The sequence below is a fragment of the Pinus tabuliformis genome, chromosome 6, assembly GCF_031772625.1.
Source record: "Pinus tabuliformis cultivar Carrire ecotype Pingquan chromosome 6, CPIR1, whole genome shotgun sequence".
NCBI lineage: Eukaryota > Viridiplantae > Streptophyta > Pinopsida > Pinales > Pinaceae > Pinus > Pinus tabuliformis.
Genome location: NC_142292.1, coordinates 607,065,791 through 607,084,049, shown reverse-complemented (window position 1 = coordinate 607,084,049; position 18,259 = coordinate 607,065,791). Strand labels below are relative to the sequence as shown.

General features: G+C 40.2%; 1 protein-coding gene across 2 annotated transcripts in view; it reads left to right on the top strand.

The window, feature by feature from the left end:
* Window positions 1–18,259, top strand: part of LOC149260036 (transcription factor MYB3R-1-like) — a 216,940-nt gene that overhangs the window by 87,485 nt on the left and 111,196 nt on the right. For both annotated transcript variants that reach the window (XM_089419608.1, XM_089419615.1), the window contains exon 6: window positions 11,216–11,344. In XM_089419608.1, the coding sequence (XP_089275734.1) occupies window positions 11,216–11,344 (129 nt within the window). The remainder of the gene's footprint in view (window positions 1–11,215; window positions 11,345–18,259) is intronic.

Sequence of the window (18,259 nt, the reverse complement as noted above, 5' to 3'; positions counted from 1 at the left end):
AGGGTGGGGTGATCCTTGACGTTCCCCTTTGTGACAGTTCATCTACCCTCATGACTCTTCATCTACTCTATGACTGTTACATCCAACTATCGACACTTGAACTTACACTTTACAAGATGTTATATTACAATGCACCTGTACCCATGTGAGACAAAATGTCTTGAGCAAGCCATGCAAGACATCACTATGACTCGGACAACCGTGGGAAGTCTAACTCTTTGACATCCTCGCAATGATTGACAGTGGCGAACTAATGCCAAGATCGGTAGTCTGCGATGGTGTCCGTTAAGTTGACATGTTTCTGGAACCTGACTCTTGCGCCATATCATTCGGGTACACTACTCGAGCTCCTCTGTCCAACTCGTCTGAAAGCATGCACATCATTGTCTTCAACACGGTCAAACCAACTTGTCCAACTTATGCATGGTGTTTGCACTGATTGAAAAGCCTGGGGTGGTTGCTATGCGCATAAACTCGTCAAAGTACGACTCAAGCTCTAGTCGGACTTGTGCCTTTGTCTTTGCTTGGGTGAGAGTCCCAATAGATGGGATCGCATGTGCGTGCACCACAACATCCATGCTGTTGAATACACGTGCACAGGAAGCCTCACCCAACTAGTGATGAGCCGCAGGAGCTCTTCATAGTTCTGGATCTGACTCCGTATGCGTGCCTTCAGCGCGACCACTCTGGGCTTCATCATCTTAGGCAAGTGAAGTGGGGCTCCCTTATATCTCATCATCCATGTTTGCATGTAATCAACATCAGCATGCATGTTTGACAAGATACGTGCTCTTCTAGCACATTGCTGCTGCCATCCGTTGAGATGGACGACTGCCTTATGCACGGTACCAAACTTGGAATACAACGGCCGCATGACTGTGTCAAGGGACAATACTTCATCTAGTATTGCCTTCTTCAATTCTGCTCAGGCGGATGCTGTAACCAATTCTCCTCCTTGCTTGGCCGTCTGTAGCTCCTTTTAGCCATTCGCTCGTTCTCAACTATCAAAAAGCGAACACTCGAGCTAGTGGCTTCGGCATATGCTTTGGTGGCATCAACCAATGTTGTTGGATGTTTGCGCATGTCAGACACGGTCACTGGCTCCTCATACTGCGCATGAGATGTATGATCTTTCAGAGTTGACACTCTGCGAGATTGCACAACTCTATGTTGAGACTCGTTGAATGAGATGTTGTGCATCTCTCCTTCTGGCTGATCTCCAAGGATCTCAGTGTCTCCTTGGTCGCTTGGGACTTGCTCGTCTTCTGGATGCGGTGAAGCTGGTGGGTCGACCTCTTGGTGGTGAGGCATGAGGTTGATGTCTTGCTCTAACTCTTGCCACTCCATATCCGTATCCATTTGTTCAAGTGCTCGCTCCATCTCTTGAGTGAAGTCCTGCTCCTGCGATGGCTCACCCTGTTTGCTTCATGCCAGCTATTCTGATGAGTCCACTACCTGTACGAGCGCTATTTCATTTGTTTGTACATGTTGCGCCCCCTGTTGTACTTGTTGCTGCTGCGCTTCCCTCTCCTGTTCCTTCCGGAGTTGCTCCTTTAACACATGCAACTCCTTCTCTGTTTCCTCCATTCTCTGTTTCTCTCTCTGCCTTTGCGCGTTTTGCTTATCGCGCTGTTGCCTCTTCGCCTCTATAGCCATAGCTGCTTTCTCCACAAGTGGATCTGCTCGGAACTTGCAGCTTTGCTCTTCCTCCATGCAATTGACAATCTTCCTCTTGCCCTTGTCGCACTTGGTATGTTCACCTCTGTTGCTGTTGCTGCTGCTTCTGATGCTCTTCGGGATGTTGCTTCATGTTGCTTCACTAACCATTCCACAGCGAAGCTGATTGGTTCATTGAGTCTGGAGGAGTTGTAACAATATGTCCATGGGTCCTCCTCCGCCCAATGACATGCCCCGTGGATCTAGTTGAACTGTACTCTCGCGGAGTGATCTTTCACAAGACAATGCAGGTCATACAGATTGTAGCATCGGAGATCGAATGGATACTTTTTCATCTACTCTGCTTCGACATCCACATGCTTGAAACTTCGGATCTCGTATAACCCAATGCATAGCGAAAGAGCGGGCCAAGGTGCCTTATTCTTCCGGTGCAGTCTCGCTGTCAATCCTGCTGAGATGTGATATATTACTTCGTAAGAAAACTTCGGTAGAACATGCGAAGGCTTATCTGCGCTGTACATCCATATGAAGGTGCCGGACGATGAGGCATACCAATCAGCTATGTCTATCAGTGCCTCCATTGTTGCCTTCGACATGCAGGGTGGATCCTGTTTGAATATCATCTTGTAAACCGGGGTGACAAAATGATTGGATAGCCATGTGATAACTCCTCTGAAGCTGCATTCAGACAACATCTTACAATAAGTGTTCACAGCAGTCTCCGCTGGTGTCCATGCCCACTTCAAGCCCGGGAACTCCTGTCGGGCACATATTTCATCCAAGATGTAGGTGGACATGTAGATTTCTGCTTGCATACCTTTGGGCGGCTGTCGAGCCCTTGTTACTTGTTCCTTCAGCTGATGAGCCAACATGTCGGACTAGTTACATGCTTTGCCTTCTCTGGCCAGTTGGTCCAACGCGATCACCCAACTTTGTGGGAAGGTTTCCGTGCTTTCTTGGCCATACAGTCGACATGCAAAGATGACCAAGTATTGATATGCCTTCCGCAGTATCTTCGTCTTGTAGACCTGGTTGGGTGTCATCCTGAATTTAGCCGACTCCTTCACCCAGTTCTTCAAAATGTCTCTGGAGTTGGCATTGTTGCTGGGTAAGCTGAAGGGAGTCTCCATGATGGTCATGGGCTCCGACATCTGATACATCTCATCATAATCCTGTGCCCTGAAGGTAGCAATCTCCGTCCTGCTGACACTGCTCAATGTCATCGTCTCGGGATCAGTGTGTGAGATGATCCAATGTATCATGTCTGCGCATGGGAGCACGGGATACCTGCATGAAATCCGGTACAAGCCGGACTTGTGGATGTTCACATAGACTTGGCGATCTTCGAGGTCTTCCCCAAATGTGCCTGCAAATGCATCATTGACCTCTTTCCATTTCAACTTGATGTCCTTGTCTAGAATCAACTTGGTATCTTCATAGATCGGTAGACTTGTGGACACTCGCTCAACTGCTGCTCCAGTTGCACTTCCGTCAGTGTCCTTTGATCATGCTCTCTTGGAGGCCATTGATCCTGAACTGCTAAGAGGCAGACAAACACCTACAAGATCTGGAGACAAAGCAACATGCATGGCAAGAAATTTGTCATCGAAAACCAAAGCAAACTTGAGGAAAGACAAGCAACATACTTGGGGATTCATTGGCAAGGATTGCGCAATTTCTTCTGGGGGGCTGGCTGACTGGTTGCCAGAACTGTGCAAAAGGCTGTTTGGGTTGTCTGGGGAGGCTTGTTGGCTACTGGATTTGTGCAATACGCAATCCAGGTTGCCCTGTTGGTTGTTGGAATTGCACAATGCACAAGTTCAGCTGGCAGTGGTTGCAGGCTCGTGACTGCGTTGCGCAATTTTCTGGGCCACCTGTTACTGTCCCTCAGAATTGCGCAATGCAAGATTGGAGGATAGCTCCTGGGTAGAAACTCTCATTTCCTGAGGGGAAGATAAAGCCTTCCCTCTCAAGATTGTGTAATGTTGTCTTGGTGAGACAGAGTATAGGCCAAGGCTGCCTAGACCCAGCCGACGGGCAACTGAAAGCAAATGTGATGGTGAATGCATGGCAATACTCAGTGTAAGCAGGACTGAATGATCGTGCATGCAAACAGTGAATGAAAGATTCAGAAAACAGAACAACATGCATGTGGGTGAAGCGAGTCGACGAATTGGTGGCCGTTCGTGCAGAACAGTTTCATGCATGCGACAACAGTGAGATGCTAACGAAAACTGAAACGGTGCTAGTACAAGCTAGTATGCATGTAAACGACAACAAGTGTTCACATAAATCAAGCAAACAACACTCACACAAGCGAAAACACAAAAAGCGATAGAAATGCTGCAAAAGACAAGTTAAGACCACTTACCTGTGAATAACGGAGCTTGATGTGTCGAAGAGTCGAATAAATAAATTTGAAGCTCATGACGTTCATGCCACAAATCTAAGAAAAAGCGACACTTGGAGGAAAGATTCTAAAACGATCTTTGCATGTAACCTCCAACTACTAAAAATAGCTCCCTAAAATCTAGGGATGATTTTTGCATGTAGCTTTTTCTATTCCGGGAAAAAGCAGCCCATGCATGCAAGTCAAGTTTCCTTGGTCCCGAGTGGAACCGGTCAACTCAACTACACATGCAACAGTCTACTCAGTTGGGAGGAAAAAATGTGCATTTCTGGGAGGGAGCTGGGCTGGCTGCCCAAGAGATTTGCGCAATTTCTGGGCAGAGTAGCTGACTGCTACCTAGGATTGCGCAATTCCTGGGCTGAGCAACCCTGCTGGGAGGAATTGCACAATTTTCTCAGTGCAGCTTGACTGGGAGATTTGCACAATTCTGGAGTCCAACACACTACCAGACAAAATTGCGCAATTTCTGGCGGGAAGGCTGGTTGCCCTCCAGAATTGTGCAATTTCTTGAGGTAGCTGCTCAGCCTGCAGCTGGACCAAGTCTGGAGAAACAACCTGTGAGGGGAATGCAACAAGCTTTGATGGACAAACTCTCTTTCTGGTCACTATGATCATTGCCCATTATCATTATGGCCGACCGACGCCGCTCACTCATCAAGTTCGGTCATTTCGTACGCTTGCTTGTTTCTTTCAGTGCGGAATGAATGGAAGTTCGATCTGATCAACAATATTGTAGATTGATGGTATCGGGGCCTGCCGCTCTCTATCAGTCATCCCAAGGGTTGGCTCGACTAACGGATGGATCACCATGATTTTGGTTTACTTCCTCTATCGCTTCCTAAATAGTCCCCCATGAATGAGTTGCGTTCAAATGGGGTTTCGGTTCTTCGAATGATTTTGCGCCCAAATAGCACCTATCAGAATCAGAGTTACTTAAATGTGGGTTCTGCAAGAAAATCATTGAAGCTTGTGTACTTGACGAAGCAACACATGTTGCTGTGAAAGGTTGGTACGGAGACTCCAAAACGAAGCTAAAGCAAAATTTTGGAGGGTGCTTGTAGCCGCTACAACAGGTATGAAGATAGTTGAGAAGCAACATGAAGATATGGTTGGAGCATTCCTCTTAAAGAAGGATTATCATCTTGGACATCATCTTCAAAGAAAGAAGCAGTTTGTTCAAAAGGGAATTATCTAGATGGCTGTATGAGAGGGAAGAGGTATGAAAATCTTTAGAAAAGAGCTCTGTATTTGAATGTAGATTCATGCAAAAATATATTCAGAAGCATGAACATGGTACGTCTAAGTTAAATTGGAAAAGTTAGGACTCTTATAAAGGCATGATAGATGAACATAACACATGGTAATCGACATCCAATATGGTCTTTTGAAGAACGATAATACTGTCAACTTCAAAGAGAGCTGTAAAGACCTTGATGGATACAATATTGAAGGCTGCTGATTGGTTTAGGAACACATTGTTTGATGATTGAAAGGTGAAGAGCATGAAGAAGAACTCTAGTGCAATACGAAGATAAACCATGCAAAGCAATGTTGATCTCATAATGAGTAAGTAGCAGAATTTGACATCTTGACTAAAGGCTATTATGATTTGGTAATTTTTTTGAGATATGATTTGGCTACCTGGAAGAACATATTGTAGAAGTATAGGCTGGAAAGATAGCAGTTGAGATAATATGTTGTATCTACAGCTGCTTGGTTTAACTCAATTCAAAGAGCAGATGGATTGAGTGGACAACGTTGGTAATGGCTTGGAAGAATATGTGGCAGAAATGTGTACACGATAAAGGCTAAAAAGGTAGCAAGTCACGGGATGATTTGTTGATCATGATGAATTCAATGATTCACTTTCCCTAGATGGACAGAGGGAGCTATAATTAGCTCTACATTGATTGCTTTAACAAGATACCTTTGATTACAAAGATACTGTAAATGATGGTTGATGGAAATTGATATAAAAGGTTAACGGCAAGAACCATGCCACAAAGATAAATTGAGAAAGAGTTTGGCTCCATGACATCCAACAAAGTTGAAGCTTAGGTATGATATGATGATGCGAGATAGGAGCCCTTGCAACTACTTCTAAGATCTCCACAAAAGTATAAAGTAGCTAGTAATTGGGACTAGATAAGGATTGTGATGATGTTTGCCTAGTTGAGAGGGAGATAGTATCTCCTTCCTATTTGAGAGGGAGTGATGTGGGGCACCATATTCTCCACGTGATATGCACTAGGCCAGGACTAACAACCTTAAGTCTTGTGAAGGCACTGGCAACGAGAATGGAGGATTGGATAAGCATCTGGGATCGATACTCCTTGAGGATTTGGAATCCAACATAGGTATAAGTCTCGTGGACCGATACTCTTTGAGGATAGGATATGGTATCCAAGATAAGAGTAGTAGAAGAGGACCAATATCCTTTGAGGATTGGGAATCCAAGATAAGAATAGTCCTATGAGGACATACCTGGTGAACATTTGGATGGGGTATTTGCTTTGAGATGCAGTTGTGGTGGTGTCCATATGTATGCATCCCAACCTTGTGCACTAATATAGTGGAGAGTTAGAGCTTGTTAGTTATGGCCTTGCTATATTGCAATTTGACAATGCTGGTTATGATGTTGATGCTTGATGATGGCTTATAAATCCGAACTCTTCTTATGAGAATATTTCAATTTTTGATATCCGGTTGTGTAATTATGAATACGTCCTTAATTAAGAGGGAGTGTTGGAAAATGTAACTAGGTTCAGTCTTCATAATTATCATTATATTTTCCATGTAAAAGCAAAAGAAGAAAAATATTTAATTATTATGATTATTTCATTAGTCGAGCATGTTTTCCATGCTTCTAGGGTTTATTGAGTCAAAAGAATATTTGTGACGAGTCAAATACCATTTGGACTTTTGAAAGGAAATGGAAAAATAATTTTATTTGAGTCAAAATAGTCAATTTTGTTCCCCCAAGACCAAGCCGGCCTTGGAAGGGACCTATTGGGCCCCTCCTGGATGTGTATATATACAATGCAATTCGACCTCATTTGAGAACAAGGAAGCAACTTCAATTTCAGTGCCAAGAAGAGAGAGTAAAACCAACGAAGAAGTCAAGTAAAAGAGCAAAAGTCAAAGGAGAGGGAGCGAAGGTCTAGGAAGAAAATTTTCCCTGTGTAAAATTCTGCCCTAGTTTTTTTCACACGTGCAAAATTTTATGGAGGTTGCAAGAGCGGAAAATCAAAAGTTTGACCAGATTTGAAGGGATTTGACTATTATTGACTTTGACTTTTTGGCTGATTTTGGAAGGAGGGTCGACTTGGGTCTTGTGGGAAGTCTTGGTCTTGGATTTCTTACTTTGATCTAATTCTATATGAACAAAATAGTTGACTGGGTTTTCCCTCTTGTGGGGTTTTTGCCCTAGCTTGGAGCATATATCTTGTGTTCATAGTCTTCTTGTGATCTTCATGTTTATGTTTCGATAATTGTTTGATGAGGAGAGCATAATAAAAGTAATAAGAAGCTAACATAAAATCACAAGCAATTATCAAGTAAGAGAAATCAACCCTAATTGATTGCCCTAGTGATTTCTCAACATAGAGGACAAAGTCCGTGTTTAAAGAACTTTACATGGAAGTCATCCTCATCTAATGCTTTGCTACTGTTCATCAACCACAACTTCTCTGATGTCCTTATCTATGAACAAGACACATGAAGAAGGTGGGGATGTAATTTGAATTTAGGGTCGCTCAGGGATATCATAAATGGTGGTGATGTGTGGGAACAACGAGCTAGGGTTAAGGACACATGGGAGGGTTGGCGTGGGGTGGTGAGAAAAGACTGTGCCCCAAGAAAATTTAAGGGAGTTAATATGAGAGGTAGGCATTTATTGTGGTAGAGAAGACGACAATAGGAGGCCTTTATGGTGGGATTCATATGAACCTATCTACATATTGGTTATCTATCAATTTTCTTTTGTACTTGTCCTATTTATGGATATTTTGCATGTAGTAGCTAGAAATACTTTTGGTGGAATTCCTACTATTATAGAGGCATTAGTTCCCCCAGGTTCATCAAAGAATATTGGTTTGCATCATATGTTGGTGAGTTCTCTTCACAAACAAGGTATTGGGTATCTCTATCTATGGCTTTGTACTTGTGGCAATCTCCAGTGTTCCACATTTTGTTGTAGGTATTGGTGAATATTATGGGTAGATTTATAACACTATTCATGTAGGCCTAATGTTAAATTATTGTAAGGATTTTAGTTCCTATAAAATGTATCATTTCTTGGGGCTAAATATTCTTAAAAGACAATTTTTTTTTTTTGTTTTGTAAATTGATATTTTTACATTAAAAAAAGGAGGTTTCGTCCCTGTTCTCTGATTTCACTAAAATATATCAGCCCCACTCTGATTAGATATGTTGGCTGATATGTTAATTGTCAAAATTATTACATCCAACCACATAGACTGCACAACCCAACATACCTTATATCTGGAGAGTCAAAAAAACACCATAAACATACCAAAAAGACAAACATTTATGATTATGAAGATGTCACTAGAGCAGGATTGTCCGACCCATTGCTTGGGGGTGTTGGAAACTTGAGTTCACATTGTATGTGCTTTTCCAAATGCTTCATACGAGCTTCTAGACGATCTAGGTTGACCCACATTCTACATTGGTTTCTTTGAAGCTCATTAACGAATGAAATGATTTCATTGCTATCATCATGCTTCTCATTGAGAACTTGCCCCAGTAATGTTGTCACTTGCTAATGCATAGTGAATGTGTGCATGTACTGACTTCTCCTGCCCCTGGTGTGCCTAGGGTCTGGGAGCTAATGAGAAGCTTCTTCCAAAATCTCAGAATCCGAGAATGATTATTTGTTCATACGAACATTTCTTTCAAGCCTTTGAATATCCTCTTGAGTGCATTGAGAACTTGCCCCAGTAATGTTTTCACTTGATAATGAATAGTGAATGTGTGCATGCACTGACTTCTCCTGCCCCTCTTGTTCCCAGGGTCTGGGAGCCAATGAGAAACTTCCTCCAAAATCTCAGAATCCGAGACTAATTGTTTGTTTGTACGAACATTTCTTTCAAGCCTTTGAATATCCGCCTGAGTGCATGGAGGTATTGCAACCTAGTAGACAACAACCTCCTCCCGAGCAAGAGCCTCAGAGCGTGTCCTTCTAGACTGGCCATGCTCCCCAACAATTGGGTGGCTACGATCTCGCTGTCGAGTCATGATAAACCAAAGGATCCACATCTTGTTAACCTCGAGAAGGCCATAGATGCACTTCCCATGAAACCTAAAGCAGTCAGACTTCGAGAGCACAAACACTGAATTCCAACAATTGCAAGGGTCGAGACTCACCCCACTTTCCTAGAACCAGATGCCAGATACAACACTGGAAACCCTCTGAGGAGAATTAAAAAAGACTAGAGCAATACCAACACGCTAGAGCCAATGCCGTGAAATAAGGGTGCATAGGAGATGAAGGCAATAGACAATTATCTTAGGAAAATATACAAAATTTAAGAGAAAAGGAGCCTCTAAAAACCAACCTAGTAGGGTATCCATTGACTCTACCAAAGAAGGGATAACAAGACCCAATACCACCTAGAAACTTACAATAACAAGATAAGAAGACATACAGACCCAGGAACACAACGCTACCTTGGCATGCGGTCGAAAACAAAGGAAAACGCCAATTCGTAGGCCAACTCTAGAACACCAAGCCGCAATGACCTTCCTAACAATTCTGGGATTTGTGTAGCTGATGAAGACATGCTGAACACCAACTTTCTTTTTGTGATTGGGAACCACTGAGCAAGAACCATATACAAGCGCAACTTGAGATGGAAATCTTACGCGTTTGTGAGGAAGCACAGACAGATAATATTTAGAATCCCTTCTCCAATCTAAAATTTCTGTTGCAGATTCCCTTAGAACCAAGTTGATACCCTTGGCCAGACCAATCATTCAAAGGATTGAGATACAATGGACTAACATCAAATGAACCATAATGACAAGCATTATCCTCTGCATGTATAGTGCATTGGGGGGGAGGCCACGCCACCCTCCTCCTTACTGGTCGCGGGAGTCAACAAGGTGGTGGGTGACCCCCCAATCCCCTCACTTGTGTGATCCTCCACATCCATTGGGGATAATAGACAAGCATTTTTATTGCAATGCAGCAAGCATTTTTATAAAGTTTATGTGCTGTTAGTATCACATATCGGGAGATTCAAAATGATGGTATGAAAGCTTCTCCTTGGTTGTTGATTAGACACATGTAAGTATTTGAATTCCTCTTCGTAGATGGCATTGAAAGATGTGAATTGAAGTTATTATGTGATATTAATTCGTTATTTTGTTGTTATACACATTTTGTGTGAATGGATTAGGATGTGTCTTGGACTATTTAGAAATTTGACATCTAAACTGGTGTTGAGAATGACAACTCTGTGCACTGCATTCTTAGAGATTCTAACTTCAATATTTCTTAGAGATAATGTAGCTGTAGCAAATAATAGATATCTTCTTGAGCTAGTGGATACCAATGTAGGTGCTTATGTATTATTCTTGGTCATGTTTTGGTTTGGAAGTTTAGTAACAACTCCTTTGTAGGATGATGTAGAAATTTCCCATAAGAGGCTGGATTTGCAATAGTCGCCCAAAATGTTTTTTTCTTTCTTCTTTTTGTTTGAAGTAATTTCTTCATTGTATTCAACCTACTTAGCTCTACTGTGTTTGGAATGCTCCATTTTTTATGGTTGTAAACTTCTTGTTATGTATTTTGTGTACTTCACATTCCATGTGTTGGGAGATCTTATGGATATGACTTTTGACCCCTTCCGTATTGTTTATCTTATGGATTTGTTTGGTGGAGGCGTTTCGGTTATTCATGGACATTAATCCCCCCTTCTTCCTTGTATTGTATGTGAATGTGTTGGCAGGTTGGTGAGTGCATTTGCATGCATATGTGGGTGTGCATATGTGCACACATGTGTCGTCTTTTCTATATAGTATTCAAATTGCTTCTTGTATGTTTTGATAATACTTAAAGTTGGGTTTGGTGTTCGTTTTCTTTCTCTAATAGATGCTTTGCAGGTGGCACAACCATCTAAATCCAGCAATAAATAAAGATGCCTGGAGCTTAGAGGAAGAGTTGTCACTCATCCGTGCTCACCAAATATATGGGAACAAATGGGCTGAATTGGCCAAGTTTCTACCAGGAAGGTACATTCTAGGACCTTGGGAGGGGTAAATGATATGACTGATATGACAGTAATAGTATTTAGAATGGTATTGACATATATTGCACAAAAAATACCGAGTTATATTTAAATAAACTAATGAGGATTGGGCTTCAATTTTTCCTAGTATTTATCTCTTATTTTACTAAGAAGGATAATGTACATGCATAAGTAATTTGGCAGAAAATATGTTAGGAATGTAATAATGTAGTTTTAACTGAATATAAGTTTGTGTAGCAACAGCTGTGTTGAATTTAAATATATAATTCCTGTTAGAACTTAAGATGCTAATCTAAAGATGATTAGAAATTTATTTTTTATTGTAGAATTAATCACGATATTAAAATTATAGAGAGTCTAATATATTTCCATAAAATGAGTAGGTCTGCTGTGGGATGAAGAATTTGATAGCTTATAAGTATGGGACAGACGGATCAACAAACAATAAAAGCTAGTGCTGAATCTGCTGATTAATATACATTTATGAATTTGTTTGTCTTATGTGAAAGTATCTAATCTAAATTATGATCATTGGAAATATTTTATGGAAAATTTTAATTTATAATATATGTTCATATGTAATAATCATTAATAACTATTCAACTTGAATAGTTGGCAGTTTAAATTTTAAAGAGTCTGTGTTACTTGAAAATATATGTATACAAAGCTAAGATACATGGAAATAGGAATGAATGTTTGAATCTTCATCTAGGCATGAGAATGTCCTTTGTGATTTGCGTGACACTTACATAAGGACTTGAAAATTGATATGGTATGGTCTGCTTAACATTCTAGAACATTTTTACAATGCAATATTTGTGTCTTACATGTAGGTCTATTTTGACACGCTTTGGTGACTGGAAAAGCAGTTGAATTGAGATGAAAAACAAAGCCCTAAAATGGTCAAATGCTCTACAAAATCATCTCTGTTTTCTCATATTTTGACATATTTATCATTATATTTTATAAGAACTCAATGTTGGAAGGGCAAACACGATTATTGTGAGCCCCAATCTTTAATGGTAGTATCAAATATCATTATCTAGATTATGTGGAAGTATTGAATCTAAATCATGATCATTAGAAAGAATGTATGGAAATTCTTACTATATATTATGTTCAGATGTAATAATCATTAAGAACTCTTCAACTTGAAAAATAGTAGTTTAGACTTTAAAGGGAGTTTGTTACTTGAAAATATAGATGTGAAGCTAAGATAATTTGTAATATCCTAGGGTAATTTTTGACCTTAGGTTTAGGTATCTAGGGTTTTCAATAAAATTTCTTTTGCGCATTCAATAATAAAATCATCAACTCATTCAATAACATAGTATGACAAGATCCACACTAAGTATTATTACTCGTCCAGTAATAATGTCACTAATTCAACAAATCAATAGAGAGTTCGAAATACCACAGAAAGTAACTAATGCCTATCCACCAATGACTCGATTCTACTGAGGCATAACTAGTATTCTTTGTAAAGTATGATTAGGTAACTAAATAAAAGTATCCTCAAAATTTGAATCTGCTATAGGAGGCTAATGCCGAGTTCCAAGATCTATGAAAACCTTTTAATCACCTTTGCAACTTGCCTTAGGGTTTGCACTAGTCTTTAACCAAACACACTTGGGAATCCTCTAATCTGTTCCAGGATCCTCAGACTCCTTCATGATAATAGTTCGACCTAGCCTTGGACTTGAGAAATTCGGTGACCTTCCTCAGATTTTGATTTGTAGCTGCAAACTTCTTCAACTACCTCGGGAGACCTCGTTAATCTGGTTCAGGAGCTCGGTTTGCCCGCCTCAGATAATTTTTAGGCCTCGACATGTGTATAGGAAACCTCAGTTGCTTTAGGACGAAACACTAATTTTCCTTAGACAAATTATCACGCTTTAGGGAGGAACTTCAAGGGTCTGTCTCAATGAATTTGGCCGCGACAAAAGTTTCAACCAACTAGCTTAAGGAAGTTTGGCTCAAAGAAGGCTCAATTTGCTTCAATGGGACCCTATTTAACCTCAGATAAGAATTCGTCTAGCTCAAAGTAACTCGAATTACTTATCATAGATTCCTCATCCAATTCAACTTGTTGCTTTGATAAAGAGAAAATCCTTGTTTCCAGAACAAAGTAGACATAATGGAAAACAAGACTAACCAGGGTGGAATCTTTCATCACCAAAATTATAATAAGAGAAGGGGTTTCCCGAAATTGCTCGTCCTGAAGCATTTGCAGATTAGGATGCTGTAAAACTCATTCTCCTTCCCATGTGGCGTCTTCTTTCAGAAAATTCTTCCATGTAATAATATATTTTGAAATTACTCTGCCTCTTAGTTTCTTTTCTCATATTGCCATGATTGCTTCTATGATTAACTCCAATTATCCTTCATCCAAAGGGGACAATTCGTTAGAAGTAGTGGCTTTTTGCCCGACAACCTTCTTGACATAGGAAACATGGAAGACATCATGAATTTTGCTTTCCTTTGGTAGTTCTAACTCATAAGCCATCTCTCCTATTTTTTGGAGAATTTTGTAGAGTCCATAAAACCTTGGCTTCAACTTTTCTGCACCGTTTTTCTTGAGTGTAGATTGCCTATATGGTTACAATCTCAAAAATCAAAGGTCTCCTACCTCAAAACTACATTTTGTTCGACGCTTGTCTGAGTGTCTTGAGAATATCCTGGCTTTCTTATATCCAATCTTCAGCTAATGGGGCCCTGCTGTCTTCAAAGACAACGCCAATAAAGGATGGAGCATCATAACCGTACAATGCTCTGAAAGGTGTCATTCCAATAGCCAAATGATAAGTGGTGTTGTAATAATGCTCCATGAGGTATAACCATTCGGTCCATGCCTTCTGTTGACCGATTATGTAGTTACACAAGTATCCCTCAATCCATTTATTCACGAACTTCGTCTGGCCATCTGTTTGTAGGTGATAGTTGGTGGTTGTGGTTAATTTCGTCTCGACTAGCCTGAAGAGTTCTTGCCAAAATTCCCCCATAAATCTGCTATCTCGATCACTGGCTATATTTTTAGGTAGTCCGTGAAGCCTGAAAATTTCTATGAAGAAAAGTTTTGCTAACTGCTTGGCCAAGTAATCAATGGGGGATTGCAAAGGAATGTGCAAATTTCGTCAAATTGTTAACCACTGTTTAGATGCAGTCTTTACATTGTGCTTTGGGTAGTCCTGTGATGAAGTCCATTGAGATGCTTTCACATTTTTGTTATGGAATTGGTAAAAGTTGGAGTTAACTTGTATGATGCGTGTGCTTGACCTTATTATGTTGGAAAGTCATGCATTCCTTAGCATATTTTAATACGTCATTTTTGAAAACTTTCGATGAAAACCATTCCCTGATTTGTCGATAAGTTTTGAAGACGTCTAGCTGATGGTATGTCATGTGCAACCTTCAAGATTTTCTCCTTAAGCTTAGATTCAAGAACCAAGTATATCATGTCGTTACAGTAAAAAATATCATCAACTATCTTGTACTTGTAGTCTTGAATGAGGCAATCTGCTAGAGCATGGGCAAATTTGTTCTTGGAATATTCCACTTAGAGGTGAGCCTTCTAGTTTTCTGTGTTTTCCATGACAAAACATGCTGCTAGTTTTCAGGAGAGTGAATCAACTACAATATTCTTTTTCCCTTCTACGTATTCAGTATCAAAATTATAAGCCTGGACCTTACCCACTTCTGCTGTCGTTCGTTCAGGTTGTTTTGTTCCAAGAAATGGCTCCAGCTGTTGTGGTTTGTCTTCGCTACGAACCTGTTCCCCACCAAGTAGTGCTTAAATTTTGCCAAGGTGTGCATAATAGCCACATCTCCTTTTCATATATGGAGTAAAGTCTCTCTATGTCCTAGAGTCTTTGACTTTCGAATGCAATTGGATGGCCCTTCTGCATTAACACTGCTCCTATTCATTCCCCTGATGCATCACATTCTAACAAAAAGGGTCGATTGAAGTTGGGGCGTGCTAGTGTTGGATATGACCTCATTACTTCCTTAAGCTTATTGAATGTCTTGTCTGATTCCTTTGCCCACTTGAACTCTCCTTTCCTTGTCAAATCTATTAATGGTGCACTTAGTTGAGAGAAGCCTTTGACGAATTGATGGTAGTAGCTACAGATTCTGAAAAATCCTCGCAAGTCTGTCAAATTCTTAGGTGTTGGCCAATGCAATATTGGCTGAATCTTTTCTTGATGTACCTGCACTCTTGCGCTAATTGTGTCCCATATTGAGAATCCCCATCATCCCAAATTCCTATTTTGATGCCTTGGCATAGAGTGATTGTTGTTGCATTATGTTCAAAATTTCCTCTAGGTGCCCCAAGTGATCTTCTCATGTCCTGCTGTATATTCCTCAATTGGTTGTTGAAGATGCTATTCATGCAAGATTGGAATGTAGTGGGAGCATTGTTTAAACCAAGTGGCGTCACCAAAAACTCAGTGTGTCCATAGTGGCATCATAATATTGTCTTCGACACATCTTGCTCTTGAACCCATATTTGATCATATCTTGATTGTAGGTCGATCTTTGAAAAGTAAACTAGCCCATGTAAATCATCGATCTTGGAAATAGGATACTATTCTTAATGGTCTTTTTGTTGAATGCTCGATAGTGAATACACATCCTCCATGTTCCATCCTTCTTTTTAACCAGAACCATTGATGAGGTGAACAGACATGAGCTAGGCCTAATGTGGTCGATTGCTAGCAATTCTTGGATTGCCATTTTTATCTCGCATTGGAATTTGTTTGGGTGTCAATATGGTGTAGTGATTACCGGCTTGGCCCCTTCTTCCAACTCTATAGTATGCTCAAATCCTCTTTTGGAGGCAATCCTAGGGGAATATCTCCAAATACTTGACCATGCTTGTCTAGCAGTCGTTGAATGTCTTCTTTGTACTGTGGCTTGCCATTGATAGATGTCCTTTGGCTTGTAATCATGCATTCTACAACATATGCTACATCTCCATGCCTAAATATCACCTCCATTCTTTTGGCAGAAATGACTTGTGGGCTACCATTTGCCATGCCTCTCAAAACTACTTTACTGCCATTTACGAATTTAAATTCCATCTCCATTGCTTGGTAGTCCATAGTGTGCTTTCCCAATGAATACAACTGTTGAATTGCCAATACCATATTGATATCTACAAGATCTATTACATAAAAATCACTTCTGAAAGTGTAATTACCAAGTGTTACACTCAAACTTGGAATCATCCGTGTGCAATACAAGCTATACCCATCTTAACTTGTTGTCGGGTTTTCTTCTTTTTGCATGCATGAATTTTCCTCTTCTTTAGCTTCCTCATGGGATTGTTCTTTCTCTGAGCTGCTAGGTTCATCTTTTGGGGTGCGTTCTGCTTCTTCGTTATCATCGTTATCATCGTCGGAGACCACTTTGATGTAGTGGTTCTTCCCTTTACCTAAACATTGATGTCCTGGCTCCCATGGCCCCATGGAAGTGAAACAAAGCTTCTCTAGCCTTAGTTCGCTTCGGGTTTCCTCATCTATCCTGCCGCTTTTGGGCCAATCACGTTTAAAGGGCTTATTGTCCTTATCTTTTTAAGGGATGAAGGGCTTAAGCAATGCCTTAGGTTTGATTTATGCATTCCCCATATCGCAAGTCTTCTTGATGGCATCTTGGAGAGTTGCAGGATTGAATGCCTTAACCCAACCTTGCAAAGGTTTGGCTAGTCCTTTTCTGAAAAGCATGACTAGTCTTTCTTCTACTATGTCGGTGACCTTGACCGCAGTTTATTCAAATTTTGAGATCTATTCTTCATGCAATCCTGTCTGTTTGAGTTGTGCCAATTCTCTGAATTGTATGTCCAGGTTCTTTCGATCAAATCTCCCTATCACTCTTTGCGTAAAATCTACATAAGGAGTGATGTTTGCATGCTTGATTACTATCGGTCCATGATACCACCAATCATGTGTGTCTCCTTCTAGGTGTAGTGTGGTGGATTGGATAGCGTCTGCTTCTAACATAGGGTTGAGTCTAAAGTAGGTGTTCAATTCTTGCACCCAAGCTCTTGTTGAACATTTTGATGATCCATCAAATGAGGGGAGGGAAAGTTTACTTACCTTGCGTATTAGGTTAGAATTCTATTGCTCCTTGGGTATATTATGGAATTTGATATTGCTATATTCCTGGAAAGTTAGGACTGCTTGAGTGTTCTTTTCCAGTGCTGCACACTCCCAAAACTAGTCATCAAAGAGCTCCCATAATAGCTATTCCATCGTGCCTTGCTATCTTATGCCTCGGTTCCCTGAACGCTTGTATCGACGACAACAACACACGTAGCACGTCAGCCTTGTCCGCAGTTCTTCGCTGCTGCACCGATGGCAACATTGCATGCAACATCGTTAAAGTCCAGGTGTCAAACGACGTGCTCTAGTCAGAGGGTCAACGGTTGGTGTCTTTTCGTTTGAGCGTATAAGCTTAACTTTTAAGCCATCCGATTAAGCGTATAATCATAATCGATTCGGATAGCAACTTATAATTCAATATAACTTAAGAAAAATCTATTAATTACTTCATATAAATTAATTAATCTAATCAATTAATTTATATCATTTAATTAATTAATATATAAAATTTAATCATTTAAAAAAATCTTATTAAAAAAAACTATTTTTAAAAATAAAAAAATATATATTACTGATGAGCTACATGTCGAGATGAATGCCAAATTATATACATCAAGATGACTGACACTAAGTGAAGAAAATCGACAACATTAAACCTTTGAGGACAAAGCTTCTGAAAGAAGGGGCTATGTTATGAATATAATTCATAACAAATAAATAAATAAAATAAATGTAAATATTAAATAATCAAATATTGATTATGTTAAGTAGTCATTAAGTTAAGTGAAAAGGCATGT